This window comes from Juglans microcarpa x Juglans regia, chromosome 1D (assembly GCF_004785595.1).
Source record: "Juglans microcarpa x Juglans regia isolate MS1-56 chromosome 1D, Jm3101_v1.0, whole genome shotgun sequence".
NCBI classification, from domain to species: domain Eukaryota; kingdom Viridiplantae; phylum Streptophyta; class Magnoliopsida; order Fagales; family Juglandaceae; genus Juglans; species Juglans microcarpa x Juglans regia.
In genome coordinates, this window is record NC_054594.1 from 41,211,786 (window position 1) to 41,238,986 (window position 27,201).

The window sequence follows — 27,201 nt, forward strand, 5'->3', positions numbered from 1 at the left end:
TCTGGCAACATGTAATTCAGAGGTATAGGCTCCCTCGCCTCCTCCAAAAAGATTTATGCCCTCCCAAACAGACTCACTGTGCACCAGAACGTAGGGGTGGGTAGAGGGGGCCTTCATCCAGCTACCTCACTCTCGTCCGCCTCGCCCCAGCATGGGTGGGTGGGCGGGCTACCCAGCACCGTGGGGTGGGGCCCCCCGCATGGGAGATCCCTAGCGGGGCGGGGTGCGGGCTGACCCCAGCGGGCCCCCCCTTTGCATCCCTTTATTTAATATAAAAAAATAATATTTTTAATATTTATATAAATACTTTATATAAATATATTGTATATAGATATATACAATTTGTTAAAAACTTGAAGTTGAATTCAAGTTAATGATGTATAAGTCTCACATTGCTTAAGTATGATTATTGTATTACATTGATCTCCTATATAAAAGTTGGCCTAGGAGGTCAAGACAATCCAAAATAAAACTATAATAAGTTTATATTTTTTTTTGAATGTATAAATTTTAATTATATTATAATTTGAGTCTAAAAAAAATTTATAGACCCAATGGGTCATTGGGTTGAACGGGAGGGGGGCACCATATGGTGTGGGTAGCACCCCTGGCGGAACGAGCCTCTGTGATGGCCCTTCATTAGAGAGCGAAAGATCGCCACTTCCAGATAGGAGGGAATCTTCAGAGTGGGTATCCAAGTTCTCATCCTTCTCAAGATCCTCATCTGGATGTTTTTGTGCCTTCGCTGAAGGAGCAACACCTTCCCTGTGGCTCGTCAGCAGCGTTTGGCCACCATACACTAAGGATCCAGCACGCAGTGGTCGATAAACATCCACATCCGTTATCGGAGTCCTTTCTATATGCACATCCACCATCGTTGTCGACTTCTGTGCCACCGTAGAAAGAGGCCCAGCTTGCCCATAATTCGTCAGTTGTGTCTGACCATCATGCATCGGAGATTTGACTCACGGTGATCGAGAAACACCCAGATCCCTTACGGGGGCCCCTACGGTCTGCTCATCCACCATTGTCGTCAACTTCTGTGCCATCGTCGATGGTTCCTCCACTGTCCACAAGGGTCGCGCACTATTTGCCTGCATAGGTACGGTGCTCTTGCCATTGGGGGGCCACGGGTCTCTCCCCTTGCGCATTCTCCACACAGGCTGGGTCGGTGGCCTCTCAGTTTCTTTCTGCCCCATGACTTGAGGCCCAAATGAGCAGTCTAGTTTACGTGGGCTTCCATTAGTTTGAGTTTCTCCTATTTTGTTGGGCCCAACTACATTTGGGCTCGCCTCCATTTTGTTTTGCCCATTTGTAGCCAAAATAGATACCGTTTGAATGTTGGGCCTTCTTTCCTCCACTACCATGCCTCCCATCAACTCCCTTCTTTTCAGGCCCATACCGGTCGGAATTACCACCCAAGCCACCTTTATCTTCTGGTTGTAGGTTTCCGAAGACGATAGGAGCCCGAAACACATTCCAACAATAACTATTACTTGTAAGCTAATATATAAACTCATCACTTGTAGTAAGATCCGAATAATTATAAAAAAAAAAAATTAAAATATAAGTTTTACTTATAAATTGATAAGATAAAGTTTTCATATTATATAAGTCTTACATTTATAAAAAGATTTCATAAAAATAAATATACAAATTGACAGGACTTTATATGACACGTTAAATATACTTTATAATAAAATTAATTTTACAATCAAATATATTATATCAAGACAATCCAGAATTTATTTTTATAAAATCTTTATATAATTAAAGCATTTATCTTCGCGTTAATAACTTAGTGTGTGAATTCTGTGAGTGGATTTTTATTTTAATTAATTGGGTAGGTTTAAAAAATGTTCCCAGTAGAAATTGGTTATTGAGCCCCAAAGATTGGGCCTCTAATATAGCCACATGCAATTCCTTTCCCTTCCATATAATCCAAGACCTACTCTTCCACTTCTCCCCCGTGTCACTGCAATTTTGCAAATATCTCCTCTCCGATCCACTCCTGAGATCGCCGGCGACTGAGTCACGGTGAGTCATCCACCAAACGTGATAATTTATTCACTCTCTATCTGCGATTCATTTGTGCTCCAGATGATGCAACTAACATAAGCTGCTTAGAAAAACCAATCAGCCTCCTTTTTATCCATAGGATTTACGGTTCCTTTGGTTGCTGAGAAATCGCAAGAAAAGAACAAGAGGATTGAATTGAATTGGCTTCTTCTATTGTTTCTAACGCTGCCTTTTTCTCTTTCTTTTTTTGTTCCTTCCGATGATTTCTCAGCACTACTTTATGTGAACTTATACTTGACTGGTTATCGAAAGTACTACTAGAATATTTGTAATTTTGTACCCCTAAAAGTTAAACCATTTTTTTTTTATATATTGATTTTTGTGGTTACAGCTGAAGTGATCAGGAAAAATGGGTATCATTGAAAAGATCCGAGAAATCGAAGCCGAGATGGCTCGGACCCAAAAAAACAAAGCCACGGGTACTATTAATTGAATGCTTAGTGACTATTGAGTCTGAGATTTTTATTCGGGCATGCTTTAATGTTATGTTAGTCTGTCTTTCCCAGTTTCGTTTTGTTTAATTACTATTGTCCAAATCTCAGTCTTTGATATAATTTTTTTCTTTAATTATGCCTACCCTTATTGAGATTCTTAGTAAGATGTTTTTACTTAGTGGGTAAAATGTATTTTGGTCAATTTTCAATATGCAGAGTATCATCTTGGTCAGCTCAAAGCGAAGATAGCAAAGCTAAGGACGCAATTGTTGGAGCCTCCAAAGGTATGCTAGTGGTTGGTTCCTGTTTCTAAATTCTCAAAAAAAGAAAGAAAAGAAAAGGCAACAGAAATATTTCCAAAATGCGGTATACGTGTGCTTTTCAGAAACTGTTTATGAGAATAATTCTTGAAAACAAAACGCTTTTGAAGAAAAATTTTGTTTTTTATTTAACAAAACCAGTAAAAACATCATAATTGTAAGTTTTTTTTCCCTTTTAAAATAGCTTTTAATAATTTTTTTTTTAAATACACTCAAACAAGCCCATAGTTTCCTATGTTAGCGGTTGAATCCAGATTAATTATCACTTAATTCTATATTCTTGTGCTTGTTCGAGGAAGAAATGCTAGCATGTGTGGCATCTTGTAATTTTAAGATTTAGTGTTTGCTACCCTTAATTCTTTTGTTTCTTTCATATTTTAAATTTCATGTACTTTTTATGGCCTTCCCATCAGTGTAGGCTTGTTAACAAGTTCAAGGTGCAGTTTTTATTGTTAGTTTGAACTATGAAACAGGGTTCTAGTGGTGGTGGAGAGGGTTTTGAAGTTACCAAGTTTGGACATGGACGTGTTGCGCTAATAGGATTTCCAAGGTTTGCCATCTCATGAACTGGGCATGCATATAATCTTTTAATAAATGTCGTAAAAGTAATGTAGGACCAACTTTTTTCGTTGTGATTTTTGGCCAAAAGCTAAGTCACCCCCCTCCCCCTTTCTCTCACGTACCTGTATGCAGAACTTTCTATAAGTCACCAAATGCATGTATGCAGAAGATAGCGAACTTTTTGCTATGTTTTTATCACCAAATGCTTCTAGTGGATCTGACAACATTCAACAGACATTTCTTTCTGAACTTATCAAAAAACAATATGTCTGAAGAACTTTCTGTTCCTAATATGTTTGCAGTGTGGGGAAGTCGACACTTTTAACCATGTTAACGGGCACTCATTCAGAAGCTGCTTCTTATGAGTTCACAACACTTACTTGCATTCCTGGGATTATACACTACAATGACACTAAAATTCAGTTGCTTGATCTTCCTGGTATTATTGAAGGTGCATCTGAAGGCAAGGGACGTGGGAGGCAGGTAAAATCCTTCAACTGCTTTTTATCTTGGATAATTATGAATCATTTGTATATGCAAGTAATCTTATAAGCTACTAGAAAAGGATGTTTGATAAGCTTTGTGTGATTGTCTTTTTGTCTTAAATCAAATATAGATGACATTTTTAATGGGCACTTGATTCTTTCATTTACAATCTTCTTAATATATCTTGGTGTCATGAAGATTAAATAATTTGATGACTGTTTCTCTCAGGTTATTGCTGTTTCCAAGTCTTCAGACATTGTGTTGATGGTTCTTGATGCCTCGAAGGTCAGTATCTTTCTAGTGCTAGTGATTAGGTCACCTAGCAGACCGACCTATATGGTTCAGTCGTGAAAGTTTGTCCCCAGTTGGGATATTCAAAACCATCTATTATGAACGTGGGAGGAATCCATAGATATACTGCCAGAACTTGGGGATCTACTGGTTACCCATGGGTATTCTACTGGGTCCAATATACTTTTTTTTTGTGTGTTACCTGTTCACATATATGACTCAGCTATTTGGTACTTATTCCTGTACTGTTGCAGTTTCCCAGCTTTAGTTTTACTGTCTAAATTAAACCTTTTCCCATTAATTTTCTCCATTTAAATTCGTTTCTTTTCTCTACCTTGTGCTGCTATTAGTTATACTATTTTGCACTTTTGAATTTTGGATTATGTTATTTTGATTTTCTGTAAAAAAAAAAAAATGTTTCAGAGTGAGGGACATCGGCAGATATTGACTAAGGAACTGGAAGCTGTGGGCTTGCGTCTTAACAAGAGACCTCCTCAAGTATGTTATTTTCAAGAATGTTTATGGAATATCTCTCTCTTACCGATAAAAAAAGGATGTTTATGAAATATCAACATTCTCAAGAGTTTTTATTTGAAGCTTTTCACCTGCATTGATTCTTCTCTTCGATTTGTTTGTCCATCTACTGGAACCTTGGCTGGCTTTTATTGGCAGATATACTTCAAAAAGAAAAAAACTGGAGGCATTTCATTCAACAGCACTCTTCCTTTAACTCATGTGGATGAAAAGCTTTGTTATCAAATTTTGCACGAATACAAAATCCACAATGCAGAGGTACTCATTTTGAACTTGGATCAATTATGTTCATGCTTTTGCACCATCAATGGTGTTAAAAATGATTTTTAGGAGAATTTTATTGCTTAATTGAGTAACTGCTTTAGTGTGGAGTATCTTTTATAGCATCTTCATGTCTTGAGAAAAAGTTATCGTTGATGGCAACTTCTAATTTCACCTTCGCATATAACTTCCTCTTCTGATTTTCTGCTTGCATCCTTTACTTTTATCTCAGCATGTTTAATTTACCCATAAAAATTGTCTGATTCACACTTGTCAGGTTTTGTCTAAAGACCGGTTTTGAACTATCCATTCTTGGATCCCACGTAACTCATATGCAAATATGTAAGTAGAAATAAGTAAACAAAGAAGGAAAAATTGAAAAAAATGTAGAAAGAAGATAAGGGTTGTGGTTCTAAACCTCACAGAGGAAGACTGGATTGTACTAACCAAACAAAAAAAACGAGGAAGACTGGATTGTGAACTAGTTAGCAGGTGGGGGTTACCAGATACAACGTTGTTTACATGTCTAGCTTAGTCTGATCTTCTTGTGTTTAGAATGATTGTTTCTCTTGCATATTACTTTTTATCCACTAAGTCTCCACACCTTAAAGTTTTAAGTTCTTCACTGATTTTGTTGCAGCTGCTATTTCGTGAGGATGCCACAGTGGATGATCTTATAGATGTCATTGAGGGAAACCGTAAATACATGAAGTGTATATATGTTTACAACAAGATAGACGTTATCGGTATCGATGATGTTGACAAATTAGCCCGGCAACCTAATTCTGTTGTCATTAGTTGCAATCTGAAGGTAGGTTTTACGCTTCTAATATATGCTAAGTTTTGAGTGGTTTAAGTATGGAACTTTGGAGCAAGCATATCAATTCCTAATACCAGCAGCGATGATATTGAGTGGATTAGTGGATTTTCTCCTTACAAAATGTGTTTTTGTTCCCATTTTGTTCAATACCTGCAAAACACATCTTACCCCTCATCTAATGCACGCCCAAACGAATGATATAAGGCCTAGTTAGTTTTTGCATTATATTACATATTGGTTTTCATTTTATGTGAATGGTTTAATAACCGATACAGCTCATCTAATTGCTTATGCAGCTCAACTTCGACAGACTACTTGCAAAAATGTGGGATGAAATGGGGCTTGTAAGAGTTTACACAAAGCCACAAGGCCAGCAACCTGATTTTGCGGATCCTGTTGTTCTTTCTGCTGTATGTTGCACCCTCCTCTGTTCAGATCTCTCTTAATAGGTGGATTTATCTATGTATTGGAGTTTCTTTTTTTTCATCCTTTTTTTTTTAATTCATCACTCTTGGTATGCAATTTCAGGATCGAGGTGGCTGCACTGTTGAAGACTTTTGTAACCACATACACAGAAGTTTGGTTAAGGATGTGAAGTATGTGCTGGCTTGGGGTACAAGTGCGAGGCACTACCCACAGCATTGTGGCCTTAGTCATGTTCTTCAAGATGAGGATGTAGTTCAGATTGTTAAGAAAAAGGTATATGTAAAGCTATTTCTTTTGGTTAGCAGTCTGATGGGGAGGTATATTTACTTGCGAACTCTTCATGGCTGCTTTATCATTGGACTTGGACCCGAGATTCTTTAATAAATACTGCTCCCACAGTTTTCATGATTTTTCTTATTTACACCATTATCTCACTATGATGAGGTGACATTGCGGATCAATGAATTATTTAAAAGAAAAAAGATTAAGAGATGATCCAAGGGTGATGGAAATTGTCACATTACTAAGAGGGATGAAAGTGGGATTCAAGTTTAGTATATAGCATTACTCGTGTGGTTTAAATAAAGAAACTAATCATTTGTGATTTGCATTAACCAGGAAACGGAAGAGGGAGGAAGAGGTCGGTTTAAGTCACATTCTACAGCGCCTGCTCGGATATCTGATAGGGAGAAAAAAGCTCCATTGAAGACATAATTACATTGATGGCATGGAAGATATATTTTTGAGGTGTTTATGATGAAGTTCTCAAATCTGTACGTCAGACCATTCTCAGTTGGTTATAATGACAATCTTAGTCTAGCAGATTTTGTATTCATAAGGTTTTTATTGGATCTTCAAAACAAGGGAAAGGAAACGAGAATCTTGGGTTGAAAATAACAATTCAATTTATTTTAGAATTTGATTTTTTCAGATCCTATGGGTGAAAAACCGGCTGCATTCACCCTCGTGGTGAGAATCTGAATACATTTTATAAGTTTATACCTGATGCCAGCCCCTGCGATGAAATTCTTGTGTTGGGTGAGATGTACAACTGTTCGACTACAGCCATTTTTGAGTTAAATGGCACCTTTCTCATCTATGCTACATTGAAATGCCCATCGAAATTCCCAGTATTTTTTTCCCCTTTTTTAGAGTCATTATTCCTAATTGTTGCCAATGCCACGTATTGTGCATAAAAAGTTTTTATTTTATATTGTTTGGGAGTATATTTTGCACCACAATACAAAACCATCGAAACTAAAAAATGGCCGTTAAAGTCGTGCTTTGGATGGACTCAATCCTGGCACTATCCATTGATTATCTCCATTGTTCTTTTTAATTTAGGGGTGGGTAACTGGATCCGGATTCTAAAAATTGGGCCGTCTACATTAATCCGGGAGGATAACCGAATTCAATCTGGATATCTGGATTGTTTTATCTTTTTTTGGCTATAAATCCTGATATCCGGATTATAATCAGCTTTATTACTATTTGAAAAAAAACTGTTTAAACTTTAAAAAATATTTTTATAGCACTTTTTTCAAAAAAATTATGATACCATGTTTAAATTGCTCAATTTTTTTTTTAAAAATAATTTAAACACTTTTTAATTTTTTTTAAAATAAAATAAATAACAATGCAAAATAAATAATATTGTTGTTAAATTACAATGTAAAATATTAATTTACAAAGAACAAAATAAATAATAATACATCATAACTAATTAGACTAATACAATGCTACTACTCTTCACATCATAACTAAATGGAAGCAGATTTATTTTTATTTTTATTTTATTTTTTAAAAAAGGGACCCGATCACGGATAAGCGGGTCATAAAACTGGATCCGGATTTCTCTCAACCGCTGGATACACCCAGATTCCAGGTTTCGGATAGGATCGGGAAAAAATGGGGCCCGGTTCTATACCCCTGGTTTTTATCAGTTAATTGTAATGAAAATGGATATATAATTCCATTTAATTATCTGTCGTCATTGAGGAGCTGATCTCAACTAAAATACGTGTTACATTAGAACACGATTTAATTGTTTCGAATTGTTGAAGTCAGTGTAATTTGTAAGAGCTCCAAATTATATTCTTTTATCATCTGTTGGGGTTTAGCCGTTTTGAGTATTTCTAATCCCCACGCCCCTTGTCGCAGCATCGATTATAAGGAGGTCCAACATATGGGCAAACAAAGGGAAACGAGTTTTGAAAATGACTTGCCCTTTTTTTCATGAATGATAGAATGTGCAGTGCTTGACAAATTCTGATGGGCTCTCATATAATTTCGTTATCTCAATGACATGTTTTCAGTTTAAAGACAAGCTATCACTACAGTGTGCCCTAGTAACTTCTATGATTTATGCAAAAGGAAATCAAAGAGGCAAATCGCTTGGTAAAGACACTTCACATGTTTCATTATATTGATACCATAAGTTTGCAGGAAGTTTCTAAATCCAGCTACACCCAGGAATTTTTCTCATTTCTTTTTCCCTCATCATCTGCCTCAGTCTCTCTGCATCATCCCATTTATTCATTGATGCATAAGTATTTGCCAAAAGCACATAATTTCCTGTATTTTCGCGCTCTATTTCAAACAGATGCCTGGCTGCAATCTCACCCAATTCAGCATTACCATGAACCTTACACGCTGATAAAAATGCACCCCAAATAGTTGCATCCGCATTACCTACATTGCCCGCTATAAGATTATATGCCTTTTCAAGCTGCCCGGCCCTTCCAAGGAGGTCAACCATGCAAGCATAGTGCTCATTTAATGGCTCAATGGAATACACTTCAGTCATCAGCTTAAAATACTTGCACCCTTCTTCAATTAGTCCTGCATGGCTACATGTATTGAGGACACTAATAAATGTGACCTGATTTGGCTTTATTCCTTCTTTCTGCATCTCTGAAAAAACATCCAAAGCTTCTTGGGCCTTCCCATGGTCAGCAAGGGCTGTGAGCAATGCACTGTAAGATATCACATCTCTGTCGCTCATTCTGTTAAATTCATCCCTTGCTTTGTCTATCCTTCCAAATTTTGAATGCATGTGGATGAATGCGTTGGATACAAAGAGTGTCCGATCTGCGATTATTCAACAGATGAGAAAAAAAAAAAAAAAACAATCGTTCGCAAACAAATAACAATATGTGAAATTGAAACTCATAACGACAGCAGAATCATCACAATAACTTACTGCAGCACCCTTCCTCCATATGCTTGGCTAATATGTTCGCCATTTCAATGTCACTTAATTGCGTACACGCTGAGATAGCCCCCACCATCGCCACCTCATTGATTTTTACATTCTCTTCCTTCATTTTCTTATACATTTCAATGGCTTCTGTAGCATATCCATTCTGTGCATAACAAGCCACCATTGCTGCCCAACATGACACACCTGGCACCGTTATCTCATCAAACATTTTTTGGGACTCGACTACATTGCCGCATTTCCCATAGCCAGCTATCATTGCAATCGATGCTACCGGATTTTTCTCTTGCATGCTATCATACAGTTTCCTGGCTGCATTCATGTCACCATAATTTGCGTACCCAGCCACCATTGTGGTCCAAGAAACTTCATTGCGTTGCCCCATATTATCAAACAACAACCGAGCCTCATCCATCATACCCACCTTCGTATACCCACATATCATGGCCGTCCAAGTCACAACATCTTTATCATCCATTTTATCGAACAAATCCCGCGCGCACGAGATGAACCCACTTTTCGCATACACATCAAGAAGCGCAGTTTGTACGAACTTGTTTCCCAAGAAACCCGATCGCAAAACTCTAGCATGGATCTGTTTTCCTGCAGAGATTTCCGGGATGCGAGCGGAAGCATTTAGCACCGAAGAGAAGGTGAACCCAGTTGGCGAGATACCCACCCGGTGCATTCTAGCGTAAATAGAGAGGGATCGGCTAAAATGATCGTGGAAGACATGGGAGCGAATTAGGGAGGTCCAAAGGAACTGGCTTTTACAGTGGGGTATTTGATCGAACAGGAGGCATGCGTAGCTGAGGTTGTCACCGGGAAACTGGAGGAGTTGGATGAGAAACCTAGTTAAGAGGTGGTTGTAATGGTGGGTCTTAATTAGGGTTTTGAGTAAGACGGTGTGGGTTTGTTTCAGTTGGCCAACGGTTTTGCTCGCGCGAATGAAGTGGGTGATGAATCCTGGACTGTCGTAATATGAGCGGAGGTTTGCAGTACGAGTGGGTAACATGAACTTCTATCAATGTCTCTCAGGAGTCCGACCGGAGATGACAACATATTCAGTGGGTTTTGTTTCTGTTTCTTCCCGGTCGTCGTCTTCTATCATGAACGTATATGTGTTTAGGTTGACGCGTATCAAGGGGTGATACCCGCATGTGTTTAGTTGCAGCACCCACCCCACCTCGCACAATGCGGAATAAGAGTTTTCAACCCGTCCCGAGGGGCGGGGCGGGCCCCCCACCCCGGTGCCGGGGATGTGATCGAAACCGCACCCCGTCCCACCTTCCGTCCAAGCCACCGTCTTATTAGGTCTAAAAACTTATTTTTGTTCTAAAAAAAAAATTTTGGACTCAAATTATAATATTATTAAAATTTATAAATACAAAAAAAATTTAAATTCATTAGAATTGTATTTTGTATAGTCTTGACCTCCTAGACCAACCTTTATATATGAAGTCTTATATTGTTTAAGTAAGACTATTGTATTACCTGAACCTCCTATATAAAAGTTGGTATAGGAGACCAAGACAATCTATAAGTTTACAACAAATTGTATATATCTATATACAATATATTTATTTAATAAATATTTAAAATTTTATTTTTTATATATTGGAGAGGCGGAGCGGGAGTGAGACGGAGACTCACACATGTCTATTAATTTTCTCAACTCATGCCTTTTTAAAATTTTAAACTAATTAGTTTAAAAATACAATTAGTTTAAATTCATAAACAATGACTCTGGATTTCGTTTGGATAGTAAAAGTGTCTCATCTCATCATTATAACTTTCAACTTTAATCTCAATTCACTATCTAAACGACACCTTACTTCGTTTGGTTACTAAACATATCTCAATTCATCTCAACTTTTTAAAATCTTAATACAAAATATAATAAACAATTCAATTTTTTCAAATTTCAAAATAATAATAATATTAAAAAATAATATTCTAACAACATTTTATCATCTCAACTCAATTCAACTCAACTCAACTCAGTTTAATATTCAAACACAGCTTAATGATGTCGGCTAGAGTCACTTTAATATGTTATATACGAGTATATTTACTAGCGAGTGTGTAAGACATCATCCACACTGATTTAACAAAACTTTATTTACAATATATAAAGTTTTAATTCTTTCTTACAAAATAACTTATTTCATACAAATTAAGTTGATTCAGATGATACCCGTAATGAGATGACGACTGCTTGCACAAATGCTTCAAGGCAAGTACAAAGGAACGTGGATGAGGTGTCCGAGGACCAACGTTTCAGAAACATTAGAGAGTAATTATCGTGCGAGTTAGATCCAAGATCCAAGTAGGAGGTTTTACAAAGGAATGCTATTATTGCGAGTGGATCTCCTCTTCATATGGCTCATTCTTCTGATGCTTTTGTTCTTCACATTCATCAACAAACTGGTAAATATCTCCCCGCTTTTGCTTGTCAAGTGGAAGGCTTTTCCTGCATATATCCATAACCTTGTTAAAAAAAGAAAAAAAGAAAAATGGATCTGAGTTTAAAGTTTAGAATATATTATAGCAAATGAAATATACCACCTTTGGAGTTCAATCTTGGAATAATCGGTCTCAGCAACTATCACATTCTCTTCATGCCCCGAGGTAGCAATTATCTCACCAGACTGCATGTGATTGATTTACCTTACCATCCTCATTATTCATAAAAACTAAGTAATTTGAGTCTAAAAACTTTGATACCGGTCCAACAAGGGTAGAGTACTGGCCCCATATTGCATAGCCACTACAAGAATCTCTGGAGGGTGAGCAAGTAGCTACAAATAACTACAACAAAAGTAAAAAGAGAGCTCACGATTTAAGAGGAAATTGCATGCAATCAATCTATAAAGAGAATTTTGATGAGATATGAATTTTTTAGTACCTACCTGGTTATCTGCTGCCCTGAGATTTGGATATAATTTCTCATATTGCGAGCACCTGCATGCATGCCATTTATACCAACCACGACTTTATTGTATATATCACATGCTGCATATAATTCAACAGAAGGATTTTACCTTTTGCTGCATATAGCATAGCAAGTTCGGGGAAGCGTATATCATGACAAATTCCTACTCCAACACAACCAGCATCTGCATTGATCATCATCTGGCTGAACTTAATGATAGATAGGTAAGCTTTTACAGTATTCTTGTCAAATCTTGTTTGTTACATCACAAACTCTCACACCATGTACAACTTGAAGAACTCTTAGTGTGGCACTTAATGTCTACTTACCGAGCCACATTCACTTGGGGTGGATAGGCAGGAAAGTAGAGAGTCAATCCTCCCAGAAGTGGGGATGATATGCATCTGTGGTGTATGAATTGTTATTTGAGGTTTGAGTCCCGATGTCTACCTGTGTCCACGATGGTAGGCTTATCTCCTGCAGTGAATATGTCAGATTCCTTGAATGTTATATCTCCCGGAATGTCAACATCAAACAGATGCATCTGCAAAGAGCATATACTTTCTCCGTCAAGAATTCTGAATGTGATTGAAGAATTTCAATGTAGGAAACACGTGCTTCTCTTTATTATCTCAATTCAATTAGATGTCTAAAGTGCTCACTTTCCTATGCTTTGCCCTCAGCTTTCCATCAGGTCCAAACACACAACTAGTATTATACAAGCGACCATTACTCCATTCAGGCACAGATCACCCACCAACAATCGTGATTCCATGGCAAGAAGCAGCTTCGGATAACAAAGAAAATGTTGGGGATGCATCATCATTGTCAAAGTCCTCAGCGAATTTGGCAAAGAAATCTTTGGAGTACGGACAATTCCACATTTCCTTTATTGCGAAGAAGCAAATCAATATTATATTAATCATGCTTCCAAGAATATTAACAAATACATTTTTCAAACTACATTTCTATTGGCACAACCACATGAGTATTCTCATATTGCGAGCACGAACCAGATTCTGGTTATTCTCTGATCTAACAAATAACTGGCAAAGGGCGATCTTAATCTGTTCACAACATAGTAACTCTAATTTACTTCACTCTGAAACTAAAAATGGAAAACAAAATGACCCTATATAGGGCAAGATTTGATGTTGAAAAATATGGGGAACCTATATATGGAATTAATGCCCATGATTCTCAAAGTTTTGTGTTTTGTCACTGTTGTCAACGAGCCTATATATGGAATTTCTCACCGGTACGCATGAATGTGTGCCTTAAGTCTAGAGTTATCCACCTGTCGTTTTACACTGTCCTCTTTAGTATCTGAATTCTTTTTGTTTCAGAACGGGGCTTGGAATTATAGATTTTATAGTATGTATTATTATCTGGTTCATCAAAGAAGCCCATTAAGGAATCAAACCGATATCATATCTTGAAGAAGTTTATAGGCAGTTGCACGACTCAGAAGTGAGGCATTTAAATTCAAAACGATGAGACCAAGTAGAGAGAATCTCCTACTTAAACCACACATACATATTATATCATTCTCTCACTGTGTCAGTTTCAACTCGTGAATGGATCCTCTATCAATTTACAGAAGATGAAAATTCCTACATAATAACCTGAGTTCAAAAAGCCCACAGACACCAATACATTTTTTCCCTCAAAAAACTATTCAAATCATGTCACCATCTCACCATATCCTCGCACAAATTAATAAAAAGAATGCTTGACTAGTCTTCAACATGTCTCAACTTCCAGTCACTGCAACTCTGGGCGCCGCTGACCATTTCCACACTGTCAACAAACCCGTCCGATCCCCGGTGAAAAGAGGCCCCCTGGACCTATTTGAACTGTTCCAACTTCTTCTTTTGCAAAGAGTCTGCCCCTGTCAACGAATCTAAAGCAACAGATATTAGTTGAAGCCAGGAGGGTAGGGAGGACATTGTTGCAAGGGAAAAGCGTACTCACGATGGCAGTTCATATAGGTGCACAGAACTGTCAGCACAAGAGCAATACATTATCGGTTTGTCATCTGTATCAGTCATCCCATTAAGTGCAAGAACACCCTGTAATACACAAAATCATGTCAACCAATTTGGTCTATGAAGTTACCCTAAAAACAGTGTATCCATACAGGTACTGCAACATAAGGCTTCAAACTCGATATTTTATTGAACTTTTGACGTAATAAAACAATCATCATTACTGGATCCATTAATGGAATCTCAAATATTCAACTACATACTATGTTTTGCTAATAACAATGTTAATTCAGATATACTTATTGGGGGCAATGAGGCCCATAGAGTTTTCTTCTCTGTATTTTCTTTCTGGAAAATTTGGAGGCCCAAAATGGTCTCAAACCTTATCCTTAGAGCATAAAAGAGGTTAAGGGCTAATAAAGGTTTTTTTTAACCGAAGAATTTTAATGATGAGATAAGTAGGCATGGTCCAAGTACACGGGACATATACAAGAGCAATACCTAAGAGTAATAAAGTTATTCAAAGGATGTGACATATTAAAAGCAAAATTCTGGAAACATTAATCAGAGCCAACAAAGGTTCACTCTCTACATAAATAAATAAATAAAATTGACTTCTAAAGTAACAGCTAAGTAAGGCATTGAAGGTGAAACCTTTTTTTTAAGTAATCGAAGTAATGCCTAAATAAATGAGAAGACGAGGAACACCTAACTAGAAATATAAAAAGAGAAACGAATCATGCAACTCAGCCCATTAAAATCTATAGAAGCTGCCCAATGGAGCAGTTATTGACGGTGAAACAGAATTATGAGAAACAGAATTTAGGCCACCAATATAATCCTTCATAATAGAAGAGTTGGCAGTTACTCAATGAAGGTGCATATGAGAGAACATGAGTGTTTTTAGATTAATGAATGAGAGAGCCAAATATGTATCCATATCATAGAGCAGAGAGCCGAAAAAGTGAAGCACACAAAGAACTAAAATAATAGTGATTATTTTTTTTTTTATAAGTAATAGTGATTATAGAGCATACATGTTCTTCATTGTGTGTGTAGACAACTTCCAAGCTGCCTTCTTCAGTAGCAGCCCAAACCTTTACTGTGCAGTCCAGTGAAGAAGAAAACAAATATTGGTCCCAGCAAAGAAACGATGTTATAACATCATTATGGCCGTTCAGTGTCATGATACACTGTAAAGTCTCATGATCCCAAACCTGCAATAAAAAAGAACAAAGAAAAGAACTAGTGATTTTTTTTTTTTGTCTTCATAAAAAAAAATCATATATGACCCTTGCGCACACAGAAGAAAAGAAGTTATAGAACGCATAGTCAAGCAATTATAACTGTATCAGCATCACGGCAATACATTCTGGCTTGCAAAGGACTCTTTTAAATACTAAAACTTAATTGATCAAATAACCTTAAAAAAAAGTTACAGAATCATGCAGTCAACCATGTCTAAAAAACAAAATGGCAGGGCTGCTTGCAAAAGAAAATGGGGGAGAATATAACATATTGGTTCTATGCAAGACTTTTTTTTTTTTTTTTTAATAAAAAACAGTTTACACCACCATATAAGGATCCAACCAAGTGTTTCCAACACATAGGCCTCATCAAACTTGTACAGTCTGCAATCCATGCAATAGAAGTGAATATAACAGAAAATATCAATGAATCTTAACCAATAATGGCTTGTCTTCTCAAATCACTACTTACAACAAAGGAGATTTAACAGATAGAATAGGTTGTAAGCCACACACTTACCCTTATTGTATGGTCCAGAGAACCAGAGTACAGGCTCTTGCCTCCAACAACTAAAGATGTTACGCCAAGTGTGTGGCCTTTAAGGGTAGCAGCCAATTGAAGAGTCAGATTAGCTTCATAACTACCTTTCCATGCGTAAATAACACCGTCCTTCAGATAAGCATTGTAAGACTATGAGCATCATGCAGAACAATAATGCAAAAAGCAAGTAGACATAAACATTGATGAAATAGCACATGTATCTCACTTAAAACATCAAATTATTTTCAAATTCACAAGAGATAAGTTCATTCTCAAACAGCTAAAAAAATTTATTAGAAAAACCCTAAATATCATTGCCCACGTTAGACCACTTGAAAGAACAAAGCTAGTTATGGAACCCAAGAATTTTAAACTGTTAGCAAAGTAGTTTACCTCTGCTCCTGCAAAAAGCAAATCCTTAACAACTTCCAAGGCATTGACTTGTCCAGTAGGTTCATTGAGACAGTATCCAGCAGCTGAATCAGTATTCCAGACCTGCAACACCCCAAGATGCCAAATCTAGCTCATATCTCAAACCAAGCAAACCAATATTAAATGACAGCAATAAGACAATGAGAAAATAGAAACATAATTCAGAATAACACTTACCTTTACAACATTTAACATGCCGACAAAGACCCATGGACCCTCACAAATAATAGACCGAACTTCGCCACCAAGGTTAATCACACTAGCACATTGACCAGAATGGCAGTCCCAAAGCCGAACAGTTCCATCACTACTACCTGAATAAAGCTTGTTGCTTCTTTCAGGAAGCACAATCCCAGTGACAGCCTGTCCAAAAAAAACCCATATAAAAGGATTCGTAAGATCATAAATATATATAAAACAAAATATACGCATATCACACAACTTATTGTAAAATAAAGTAAAACTTGCATGACTTGACTTTCCTACTCCTGACAGAATCTCTACTGGTTTGTTGTCTGAGTTGGTCAATATCAAAGGAAGACGCAAACCTTCAAGAGTTTAGATTGGGACAGGGAAAGAGTTTCACAGTGCAAAAAACTTGTTTTTTCTAAGATGTATTTTCCATAAACCATCATTCTCTATACTGAAAATTTCATAGAATATATCACACAATGAATATATAACCCTCAACTTTCTGGTGGGGAAAGACCTTGCAACATGTCTAGTTTATTTTATCCAAACAATGAAACAATTAAACAAAGCCAAGCCTCACTTAGGCATAACTGAGTTAAGTTCACATTCAATCAAATTCCAGATTCTGATAATTTATCCTACCACAAAGGACGAGTCAAAGTCACCTAACACGTACCTTCTCGTGCCCTTGGAGCTTTGCCAACATCATAAATCCATCACCATGAAACCAAGAGTGCAGGTTATGGCACTGATCACCATATATACAGTTACCCTGTACCCAAAACTGACAGACCCTTTCCAAGGACTTCTTTGGATCATTTTGTGAAGACTTTTCAACAACAGTTTTTGATGAGGACTTCTCAACGACATTTCCCAAGGACTTCTCTGAATCATCTTTGGGAGACTCTTTATGAACATTTTCTGAAGACTTTTTAATAACCTTCTCCGGGGATTTCCTAGGAACACTTTTAGGGGATTTCTTATGAAGATTTTCTGGTGACATCTCAGCAACATTACTGCCTAAGAGCTTTCCTCCATTCCTCAAAACCAGGGTATACTTGGATGTCTGGTAGTAAGACCTCTTCCTGGGATGATCTGCAGGTAATGCATGGGATTGCTTTCCAAAACTGGGAATGGTGGTTTCGTGTGGCATTTCACCATGAGCAAACCGACATGGGTTTCTGTGGCATCTACCTTTAAGCCAAAAGATGCACATACTGTTGCTGTTTGAAGGATCTCCATGGAGTTTGAAAAAACCGGATCTTTCCATTGTCTCTGAATCTCTCCTAGCAGTCTTAATCACCATACTATAAACAAAAATAGGACAAAAATGAAACAAGCAATCCATGGGAAGCAGCCAAAATCAAATGACTCTACCTTCAACCAAGATCCAAATCAGAAACCCCAAATCTTTAAAATCCCAGATAAGCGCATACTCTGTTCTAGCAATTCCAAAAAAACCGGAATTTCTTGAATAGCATGAACACGAGCATCGACCAAAATCACAAATAAAGCCAAAAAAACCCATGACTAAGATTATAAAACCTTGATCACTGATTCCCTGAATTTACAATCCCACCGATGCCACCGATGCTTGAGCAAAAGCACATAAAGTTGGATAATTCTTAACAATGCTTAACCCTGAGGGGTAGCTCAGCTCGTCCAGCCTTGGGTTTGCTCCCCAATGGTCACCAGTTCGAGTCCCTTTAGGGCCACTGGAGGTTTACCTAGTCGTTAACTTCAGGGCCCCATGGGATTAGTCGAGGTGCACGCAAGCTAGCCCGGATACTCACGGTTATAAAAAAAAATTCTTAACAAAGATTAACCATCGATCCCATGAATTTATAAATCCAAATAATCCACTAATTCTTGAGTAAATCCTAGATATGTCCTTGAAAAATTGAAAAAGAACACCCCAGGAATCTGGAATTCTATTAATGGCCGAGCATCCAATCATGATCGGATTTGGATAATCGCGATCATTGAAAGCTTCAGCAATAAAGGTGGTGAAAGCCCCCACAAAATTCCGATCCTCAAATCCCTGATCAAATAGACGAGAAATTCCAGAACCTAATCGCCGATCCATCGGCCAACCCAGCACACGATGTCGAAATTAAACCGAAAAGATAAGCCCTAGAAATCCACCCCCAGCAACAACCAATGATCTTGGATTCAATCACCATCATGGTCATACCACTCTCGGTGCGACAATAGCTTGTTGAAGACGACGGCTAAACGGTCTAACAGCTAAAAGAAACTCGAGGAAGAAACAAACCTGAAAGAGCGAAACAATCGCGATAGGATCTCCGGAGTGGTGTGGCCGCCGGTAGTGGCAACTTAATAGGCACGTCGTCCTCCAAGCCCACCAAGAAGAAAAATGAATAGAAAAGTCGCCGCTTGCAATACGGCGTCGGTGAGTTATATAGTGGTTGCTAAAAGGTCGGTTTTGATTCTTTGAAGTTTTGAACGCCCGATCGATTTGTAACCCGAGAGACGTTCCGACCCGTAGAAGTAGAACTATGGGCTTTTCTTGAACTGGTCCGCGTGCGGCGTCAGATATAATCATTTCACTTTTTTTGATATAATATCAAATTATTGAAACATTATTTTATTTATTATTTATCTTTCAATAATTTAATATCATTTAAAAATAAAAAATATAATAATAGTTGTAGGAACTTGAATAATATAGTTATAGGACAATGATAATGAAAATGTACTAAATGGCCTAAGCCCATTAGCTATCTATAACTATGGTCTAAGAATAAATCTTCACAACCTCCTCACACTCTACAGTCCACATTTTTTTTAATTATTATTTTTTTTTCTTTTATCAAATATTTATTATATGAATAATGAATAGAAAATTTGAAATAATTTAAAAAGAATAAACTCAAAAAAAAAATAAAAATTTAAATTAAAAATTTAAAAATTTTAAAAAATATGGTGTGTGGAGTGTGGTGGAGGTTATGTAGCAAAACTCACAGTCTAAAGTCTAAATTAATATAAACTCAACCCAACAGTAATGAAAAGAACCCAATAACATAGTGGCCCATGACCATACGGTTGGATCTCCCTTGATACTATCGAACTGTGACAAATACTCTCCCTTTAAAAGACCTTGCCAACAAGGTGTGGTTATACTTCAACCCGTTCTTTTTAGCTAAGGCACGCTTCTAGCCTTCAATTTATTTGAGCTGACCCACATCATACTCATTGATGACATCTACCGTATAAAAAATACCCGGTAACCCAAATAAGAGAATAGTAATGATAGATGTTTCCAAAGATAAAATCAGTAGCTTCTTCTTAATTGTTTTCAAACTACTGTTTTGTTGAAGCATTTCACGTGTTACGTTGGGTGGCAAACTGTCAAAAGCAACAAGTCCCTTTAAAAAATTTAGATACCTCGACAAAGGCTCATCAACTTCATTTGGGATGAAGACGCGCCTATCAATTATATTCAAGTTGGATTTGTTGACTTTATAATAATTCTCGTATAGATCATGAGGCACCTTGGGTGGCATGAACCAAACTGCTTTGAACTCAACATTGCCTTCAGAAGTAAAGTGACTCCATGATAAAGGTCTCTCGGTTGCTTCACGAAGCCTCTGCAAAGCAAGCTTGTCCTTGGAAAAATCAATCCCCTCGGTTCTTTGGAGTTCACTCACCAACTTCCCAAAGATAAAAACCACATAACCCCTAACTAACATTTCCATGAACAACTGAGGGGTAATTTCTGCCCATTTCCTGTGAGGCACCAAGAGCCTTTTGGTCGTAAGGAAAAGCTTATGACAAAACTAGATTCTCCATATTTTACAATGGACTAAAAGTGACTTGAACTACAACATTCAGCCTTCATTGAAATTTCCACAAACAACTGAGGCGCAAGGTGAAATGCTTCTTCCATGTAGAGCATGAAGGCAAGATCAGATCCTTCATACAATTCTCTCAAAATTCACGGGGAGCCTCCCATGAAAACATGTCCCAGAAGAACAACACAATCAATGTCAAAGAAAATTTCAAAGGAAAAGAAAAGAAACACAATCAATGTTTTGATTAGAACGGTGGCCCTGATTCTCCCTCTTTCTTAATATGTGTCTATCCCAATTGTTTCACTTCCACAATATGGCGTCGTGAATGTATAGTCATAGTCCAGTATCACCTGCTAGAGGGGTTTACTTATGAATTTCCATTTCACTGCCGCAGGGACTTCAACTGGTGGCAACGCCTCCTGCTTCCAGCCATTTAGAGCATCAAATGCATTAAAATGGATTTTGATGCCACTATTCACATGTTTAAGAACCAAGGAACTCTCCCCAAAAACCATCTCTGGCAAGTAAGAAGTCTGAAGCTTTTGTTCCCACCTGGATTGAGCTCCAACTAGAATTGCAATCACGGAGCACCAATCACAAGCATTTACCCTATTAAAAAATGATTTCAAGAACCCAAGACCGAAGTTGTTGCTGCAGATTTTTGGATCTTCTACGCAGCAGATTTTGGGTCTTCTGTTACAGCCGTTGAAGACTCGGGTCTTTTGTGCAGAAGCCGAAGCCGCTGCTGCTACTTCTTTCCCCATAGGTAGGGCTCTGTAACTCCCCGATTGGCCCAGCAGCGCGGTCGACGACATCGACGAAGGTGACTGAGAGACAGACAGGATTGCCTTGTCCACCATGAATGAATGGGATTGGTGTGGATGTGGAAGCATAGAATAGGTTGATAGATTTATGGGTTGGAGAATGGTATAGCTGGATCTTTGGGGTAAGGACAAAAATTGGCTCTCATGGGAAAGAAAGAAGGAGGGTGAGGAATGGAGACATTGAAAATCGATACCACCTAAGTCAAACTCCCGAATCTGAAAATCTGAGTGTGAAACTTGAGGTTGAAGCAGTAGTGATGCTCTATTCCAACTCTGAGAAATTCTCAAAACTGCATCACATCTCATTTTTCTCTTTTGCCATTCTCTATCTCTATCCCTGATTTTGGAAATGCCAGCTTGGAAATCGTGCTTGAAAATGTCGAGGTCATATTTCATAATTTTCACCTCATGAATCCGGGTTTTCTAAATCGGAGAGAGGCTATTTTGTTTGCAAGGGAGATATGAGAATGGTGGAAATGGTTTTTTGGTTTCTAACGGGATTTATGGAAACTGTGTATTTCTCCTCTTCTTGCAGAGCATAAAGTTGTCTTTCAGATTTGAGAAAACTCTGTTAAAGTTGTTCTGAAAATTTTTAAGGTTGTTCTTGACATATTTAAATGTCTATGAAATAACATCGAAACGTTGCTGTGATTGTTCGACTTACTCTCTGATGTTGAGTAAGGATGAAATAATTTTTTTCTATTTCCATGGATTGAGGAAATCGATGCCAAGAAAAGTCCGTCTAGATACCATTTTAACACATCCCTGAGAGTTGAATGAACAATCTCACTTCGATGGTGAGAAACCTCCATAACAATAGAGAGGAAGAAGAAAGTAAACTTGAAAAATGAGAATTCTATTAATTTTTTACATACCCCGTAAAGTCTCTTGACTTAGTACATATACTAGTTATCCCTCACATGTGCATTGGGCTAAAGAAAAACATTAGAACAATGGTAATGAAAATGTACTAAATGGCCTAAACCCATTAGCCAGCTACAACTACAGTCTAAAGTCTAAATTAATATAAACTCAACCCAACAGTAATGAAAATAACCCAATAACATAGTGGCCCATGGCCATACGGTTGGATCTCCCTTTATACTATCAAACTTTGACAGTCGCCCGTCTGGTAGGAACGCATGTGTTGTGCCCCATGGCCAAGCTACTAGCCATGCCCATAGCCCATGCCATGGGCTAGGCTAGCCCACCCATGGGCTCATGCATGCCATGGGTCAACTTGGCCCATGCCAACTATATTATTTTTTATTATTTATTTTTATTTAATTATTTATTTTCCAAGGGACCTATTGAGGGTTTCCAAGTTGTAATCCTTATAAATAGGACCCTTAGTCTTTGCATTTACATCTTTTGACAAATTCCCTAGTGGGTAGACTATTTGTTCTTGAGATCACCATTCGGTGCTAAGGCACTTGGGCTCTTTGGGGTGCAATACGTGAATCCCTTAAAAGAGAATCACACCTTACAATTTGTGAATAGGTGTGGTTCAATCTATCTTGTTATTGCAACTTGGTGCAATTCGTGAATCCAAGTTGTTGTTCTCTTTGTTATTTTTAGTTCATCAATAAAGAGGTTTATTTCATCTATGTGCAATTCGTGAATCATAGTTGAATTGGCTATCTTTTGTTCACTCTGTTCTTGATTATTTATCACTTGTTCATCGTGTTCTTCATTTGTTCTTGGTGTTCATCCATTCCATACCACATACTCGACTACCATATTGTTTGTCATCCTTTCCATAAGTTTGTCACTGTCCATAATTGGTTTGCCTCATCAAACTATGCCCTAGTCGAAACACACGATCCTTGATAATTCAAATTCAAATTTCGGCAATCACTTGCCTTATTTGAGTTTGCCCTAGCCGCCCATTCCACTTTCCAAATCCAACCACACCAAAGTCACCCATCTATAAAACCCTAGCCATACCATCCACTTACCAAATTCGGCCATCCTTAAATCATCCATCATCCACATAAGCCCTAGTCGTCCACCTCAAAATTCCATAAGGAAACTCATTCCGTTTAGGAGTCTTGACTCCCCCCAATTCAAATTCAAATTCAAACTCCAATTCAAATTCAAATCTCAATTCAGATCCCTTAATTTAAGGAATTGCAAATCCTCTTCAATTCCTTAAATCACTCTTCTTACAATCTCTCTAAGTCAACTATTGACTTGTCATCTTAATTCAAATTCAAATTCTCCTCTTCACTCAAAGATTCCTTCCATCTTACAAACTTCCCATATCTACTCCTAAACTAATCAAATCTAGTCAATCTTCCTAAGACCAAGTCAATCTCAATCCACCCATCTTAGCCACCAAACCCTAGCCTCACTCTTCCATCCCATTCTCAAACCCTAGCATCATCTTAAACTCCAACCCTAAGCCAACTCTTCTAAATCTCGAAATCCACCCTAGCCACCTCACAAAACCCTAGTTACACTTCACCTTACCAGCCCTAATCACCCTCCAAGTGGCCTAAACATCAAGGGCAACCCCCAAGCCATCCCATTGCATCAAACAACCCTAATCAACTCTTAGAACACTACCACTCCTTCAACTTGGCACCACTCTCCAAGAACAAACCCTAACCTCATCTCTTCCATTCAACCCTAGCCTCCATCATCTTGGCACCTCACTCAAAAACAAGTCTAGCCACCCACATTGATTTGCCTTAGCCTAAACACTTAACCTACCCAAGTGCATCATCTTCATCATTCCCTTACTCAAACACCATTCCTTTGGTGAAAGCCAAGCAAGATAGCAAGATCACTCAGTCATCATCTTTACCAAGGTAAGCTAGTGGACCTTAGTGTTAGGGACAAGACCGGGGTCCCTAACACTATCTCTCTATTCACCATCTCTTTTCTCTCTCATGACTTCTCTCTCTCCCTCACGTTTCCCACAGCCATTGCTGCACCATAAGCACACCACCAGCCACCAATATAGCAACCCACAACATCAAGATCATGTGAGCCACCAAAAAGAAAAGAAAACCACCAGCGTTGATTTCCTCTCGTTGTGCAAGTCGGACCGGCTAAATATTATAAATTGAAGCCTTGGGTAAAATTTATATGAGTCATTCGTAATTATAATACAATAAAATATAAATTATTACAGGAAATATTATTAAAATTTTCAATAAAATAAGATTTTATTAAGTCTTTAAATAATTTTTTTTGAATTTATATTTACTACAACAATTTAAAATGAGGCCTCAATGTAAATTTTATACTTCAATTTATCAAGATCTTTAAAAAGTTATTTAAAAATATAAATAATTTATTGCATTAAATATTGAATTTAGTATTATAGGGTTTGCACACATTAAAAAATATAAAAATGATTTAAAAATTTATTTAATGAAATAGTTTTTATTTTTAAAAAAAATTAAAATATACCTCACTTTTATTTTTAGAGGCTTTACATAAGGTGGAGCCTTAGGCAATGGCCTAAACGGCGTTACCATTCAGCTGGCCCTGTGTGCAAGCTTTCTCAACTCCTCTCTTGGTTGCAAGCCGCGATTCACTACTTGCTCAATCTAATTGACGCCACCATAAAGCTACGATGCCACCACCAACAACAACAAAACATGCCATATAGCAGCCCTCATGTTGCCGTACATTTCATGGAGACCTAAAATGCAACAACAAACCATGAAGACCAACCACAAGTGCAACCAATTTTTCAGCCATCAACTCCTCCGTATGCCACCATTTGTTTCACTCTAGCCCATGTCGAAATCATCATATGATGTGAAACTATAGTGCGACACCTCCTCAGCTCCTCCCAAGTTCAGTCATTGTGTTAACAACCATAGGACCACCTCCCTAAGCCATGAAGCCATTGTAGCTGTAGGCTCCCCTCCACTGTGACCCAGCCGAAGTGCACCACGAAATCGACCTCCACAAACAGCCACTGCAAACCACAAACGCCTCTGTTTTAAGAATCTGAAGCAAAGCACTATCAAGAATGTTGAGACCTCTAATTTCTAGAAAGATGTATTTCATTCATAAGAAGATTGTTTTCAGAATGTGTACAAAGTTGCTTTATATACATATCCTTACTTAACTCTAATTGGCTAATACATTAATAGAAATAATGTAACGAACTTTCTATAGACGTGTGCAAAATATAAAGCACTAAGTCTTAATACACCCTAACCATTCTCTCCCACACTGTGAAGCTCCACCTTGCATGGTCGTCCATCACTAGTAACACCACCGTATGTCAACTCTATAATATATCCAAGTCGACGAAACCAAGACCACCTCATAGAGGGAACCAGCCATTGAGGTCATCTCCATGCATGACAACTACCTCCAAAACTTGACCATGTGCATCGTGAAACACCAAGCAGCTGTCCGCTAGCTAAACGTCTTCTCCACCACGAAAGCCCAACCTTATCGCATTGCCACCCAAGCGAGCCAGTCCAAACCACTTCTAAAGCGCCATGAGAGATGATTGGCAGGCGGAAGAGGCAAAGCACCAAAAGCTAAAGGAAAAACAGTGGTGGGATGCTTGGATGGAGATGGTGGGGCTAACTATTGCCGACTTGCATCTAATTTGTGCCAGGGTACTACTTTGACTAGAGTGAGAGATTGTTGAATTCTGGAGTGAAGTGGTTGGTTGCCCCTGTGTAGGGATACCAAGTGGGATTAGAATGTGTGGAATGCAAGGCAGTGTAGGCTTGAGCAAGAGCATCTGAAGTGGAGGATCCTTGGTATGAGGGATCATATCGATTGTAGCATTTGGCAGCAGCATGGCCCACTTTTCAGCATACTTGACAGATGGAACGAGGAGCTCCATTGGTGGAGTTGCATTGCTGAGGTCTAAAGAACTTTGTTGATGAGCAAGTCAGAGTTCATGTGTAAGGAGATGACCATAGACAACATCAAGAGACATAGGTTCTACTCGAGTTGAGATAGAGGTAATGATGGAATCATATTCAAGGCCTAGACCAACGAGAATATAGGAGGTGATGTGATCATCACTTAGTGGTTCACCACAGGCAGCAAGAATATTAGCAAGATTTTTAATTTGCTGAAAATAGTTCGCAATAAAGAGATTTGCCTTTTTAAGGGAGGCAAGTTGGATGCAGATACGAGTGATACGAGCACGAGAGGTGACAAAATATTGTGTTTCAAGTTGGAGCCAGACATCACGGGAGGTTTCTTTGCCAATTACTTGGGTGAGAACAGTTTCAGAAAGGGAAGATATAAGAGCAGATAGGATGATTTGATCTTGCTAGCACTAGTGACTATAGGCAGGATTGGATATAACATCGGTTTGACTAGTTCAAGAAATAATGGTGGTAAGAGGTGGTGGGCAGGAAATACTCCCATCAAAATAACTAAAAAGTTGTTGCCCTTTGAAGTAGGGGACAACTTGAGCTCTCCATAGGAGATAGTTTTCACGTGTGAACTTGAGTGTGAGAAGATGCTAAAGATTGGTAAGGGAAGAGGGTTGAGTGTTGGGAGAGGAAGAAGATGTGGTTGAGGAAGGGGAGGCCATTAGGATCTGTGGACAAATGTCGAGTAGCTCTGGTAGCATATAAGAAAAATATTGCAAACTGGTTTCAGTGTAATTGTCTCACTCAATTTGGTGGATGTTGGACTTCTATTTATAGAGTAAACTTGTACATAATCTGTTATTTATATGATAAGATTTATACAGACTTTTTAAATATTCAAATGAGATAAGACGTTATCTCTTGCTGCCTTGATTTGTTTTATCTCCATCTAACTGTTGCTGGGTATTATCTTCACATGGTTGT

The 27,201-nt window shown here is 38.0% G+C and overlaps 4 protein-coding genes and 1 non-coding gene across 5 annotated transcripts; 1 reads left to right on the forward strand and 4 right to left on the reverse strand.

Moving 5' to 3' along the window:
• The first annotated feature begins 1,879 nt into the window (after positions 1 to 1,879).
• On the forward strand, positions 1,880 to 7,106 carry LOC121259908 (developmentally-regulated G-protein 2). Its single transcript, XM_041161715.1, has 12 exons — positions 1,880 to 2,037; positions 2,411 to 2,498; positions 2,730 to 2,797; positions 3,307 to 3,383; positions 3,697 to 3,877; positions 4,109 to 4,165; positions 4,595 to 4,669; positions 4,844 to 4,963; positions 5,607 to 5,777; positions 6,083 to 6,196; positions 6,315 to 6,485; positions 6,831 to 7,106. The coding sequence occupies exons 2-12, from the start codon at positions 2,429 to 2,431 to the stop codon at positions 6,924 to 6,926; spliced, it is 1,200 nt and encodes a 399-aa protein (XP_041017649.1). The 5' UTR covers positions 1,880 to 2,037; positions 2,411 to 2,428; the 3' UTR covers positions 6,927 to 7,106.
• Positions 7,107 to 8,606: 1,500 nt separating this feature from the next.
• LOC121259084 (putative pentatricopeptide repeat-containing protein At5g37570) lies at positions 8,607 to 10,568 on the reverse strand. The gene is made up of 2 exons (XM_041160578.1): positions 9,415 to 10,568; positions 8,607 to 9,302 (listed from the first exon to the last, which is right to left on the reverse strand). The coding sequence occupies exons 1-2, from the start codon at positions 10,445 to 10,447 to the stop codon at positions 8,665 to 8,667; spliced, it is 1,671 nt and encodes a 556-aa protein (XP_041016512.1). The 5' UTR covers positions 10,448 to 10,568; the 3' UTR covers positions 8,607 to 8,664.
• A 3,317-nt stretch (positions 10,569 to 13,885) lies between these two features.
• Positions 13,886 to 19,208, reverse strand: LOC121259352 (zinc finger CCCH domain-containing protein 48-like). Its single transcript, XM_041160906.1, is given in 9 exon segments — positions 13,886 to 14,200; positions 14,203 to 14,270; positions 14,342 to 14,439; positions 15,393 to 15,572; positions 16,123 to 16,272; positions 16,537 to 16,638; positions 16,753 to 16,938; positions 17,444 to 18,074; positions 19,043 to 19,208. Coding segments are annotated over 8 exon segments (1,494 nt in total). The 5' UTR covers position 18,074; positions 19,043 to 19,208; the 3' UTR covers positions 13,886 to 14,120.
• A 991-nt stretch (positions 19,209 to 20,199) lies between these two features.
• LOC121260619 lies at positions 20,200 to 22,247 on the reverse strand. The gene has a single exon (XM_041162559.1). The coding sequence runs from the start codon at positions 21,800 to 21,802 to the stop codon at positions 20,936 to 20,938; it is 867 nt and encodes a 288-aa protein (XP_041018493.1). The 5' UTR covers positions 21,803 to 22,247; the 3' UTR covers positions 20,200 to 20,935.
• A 4,040-nt stretch (positions 22,248 to 26,287) lies between these two features.
• Positions 26,288 to 26,426, reverse strand: LOC121243434. The gene has a single exon (XR_005936139.1). It is a non-coding gene; the product is annotated as a small nucleolar RNA Z247 (small nucleolar RNA).
• Between the last annotated feature and the right edge of the window lie 775 nt (positions 26,427 to 27,201).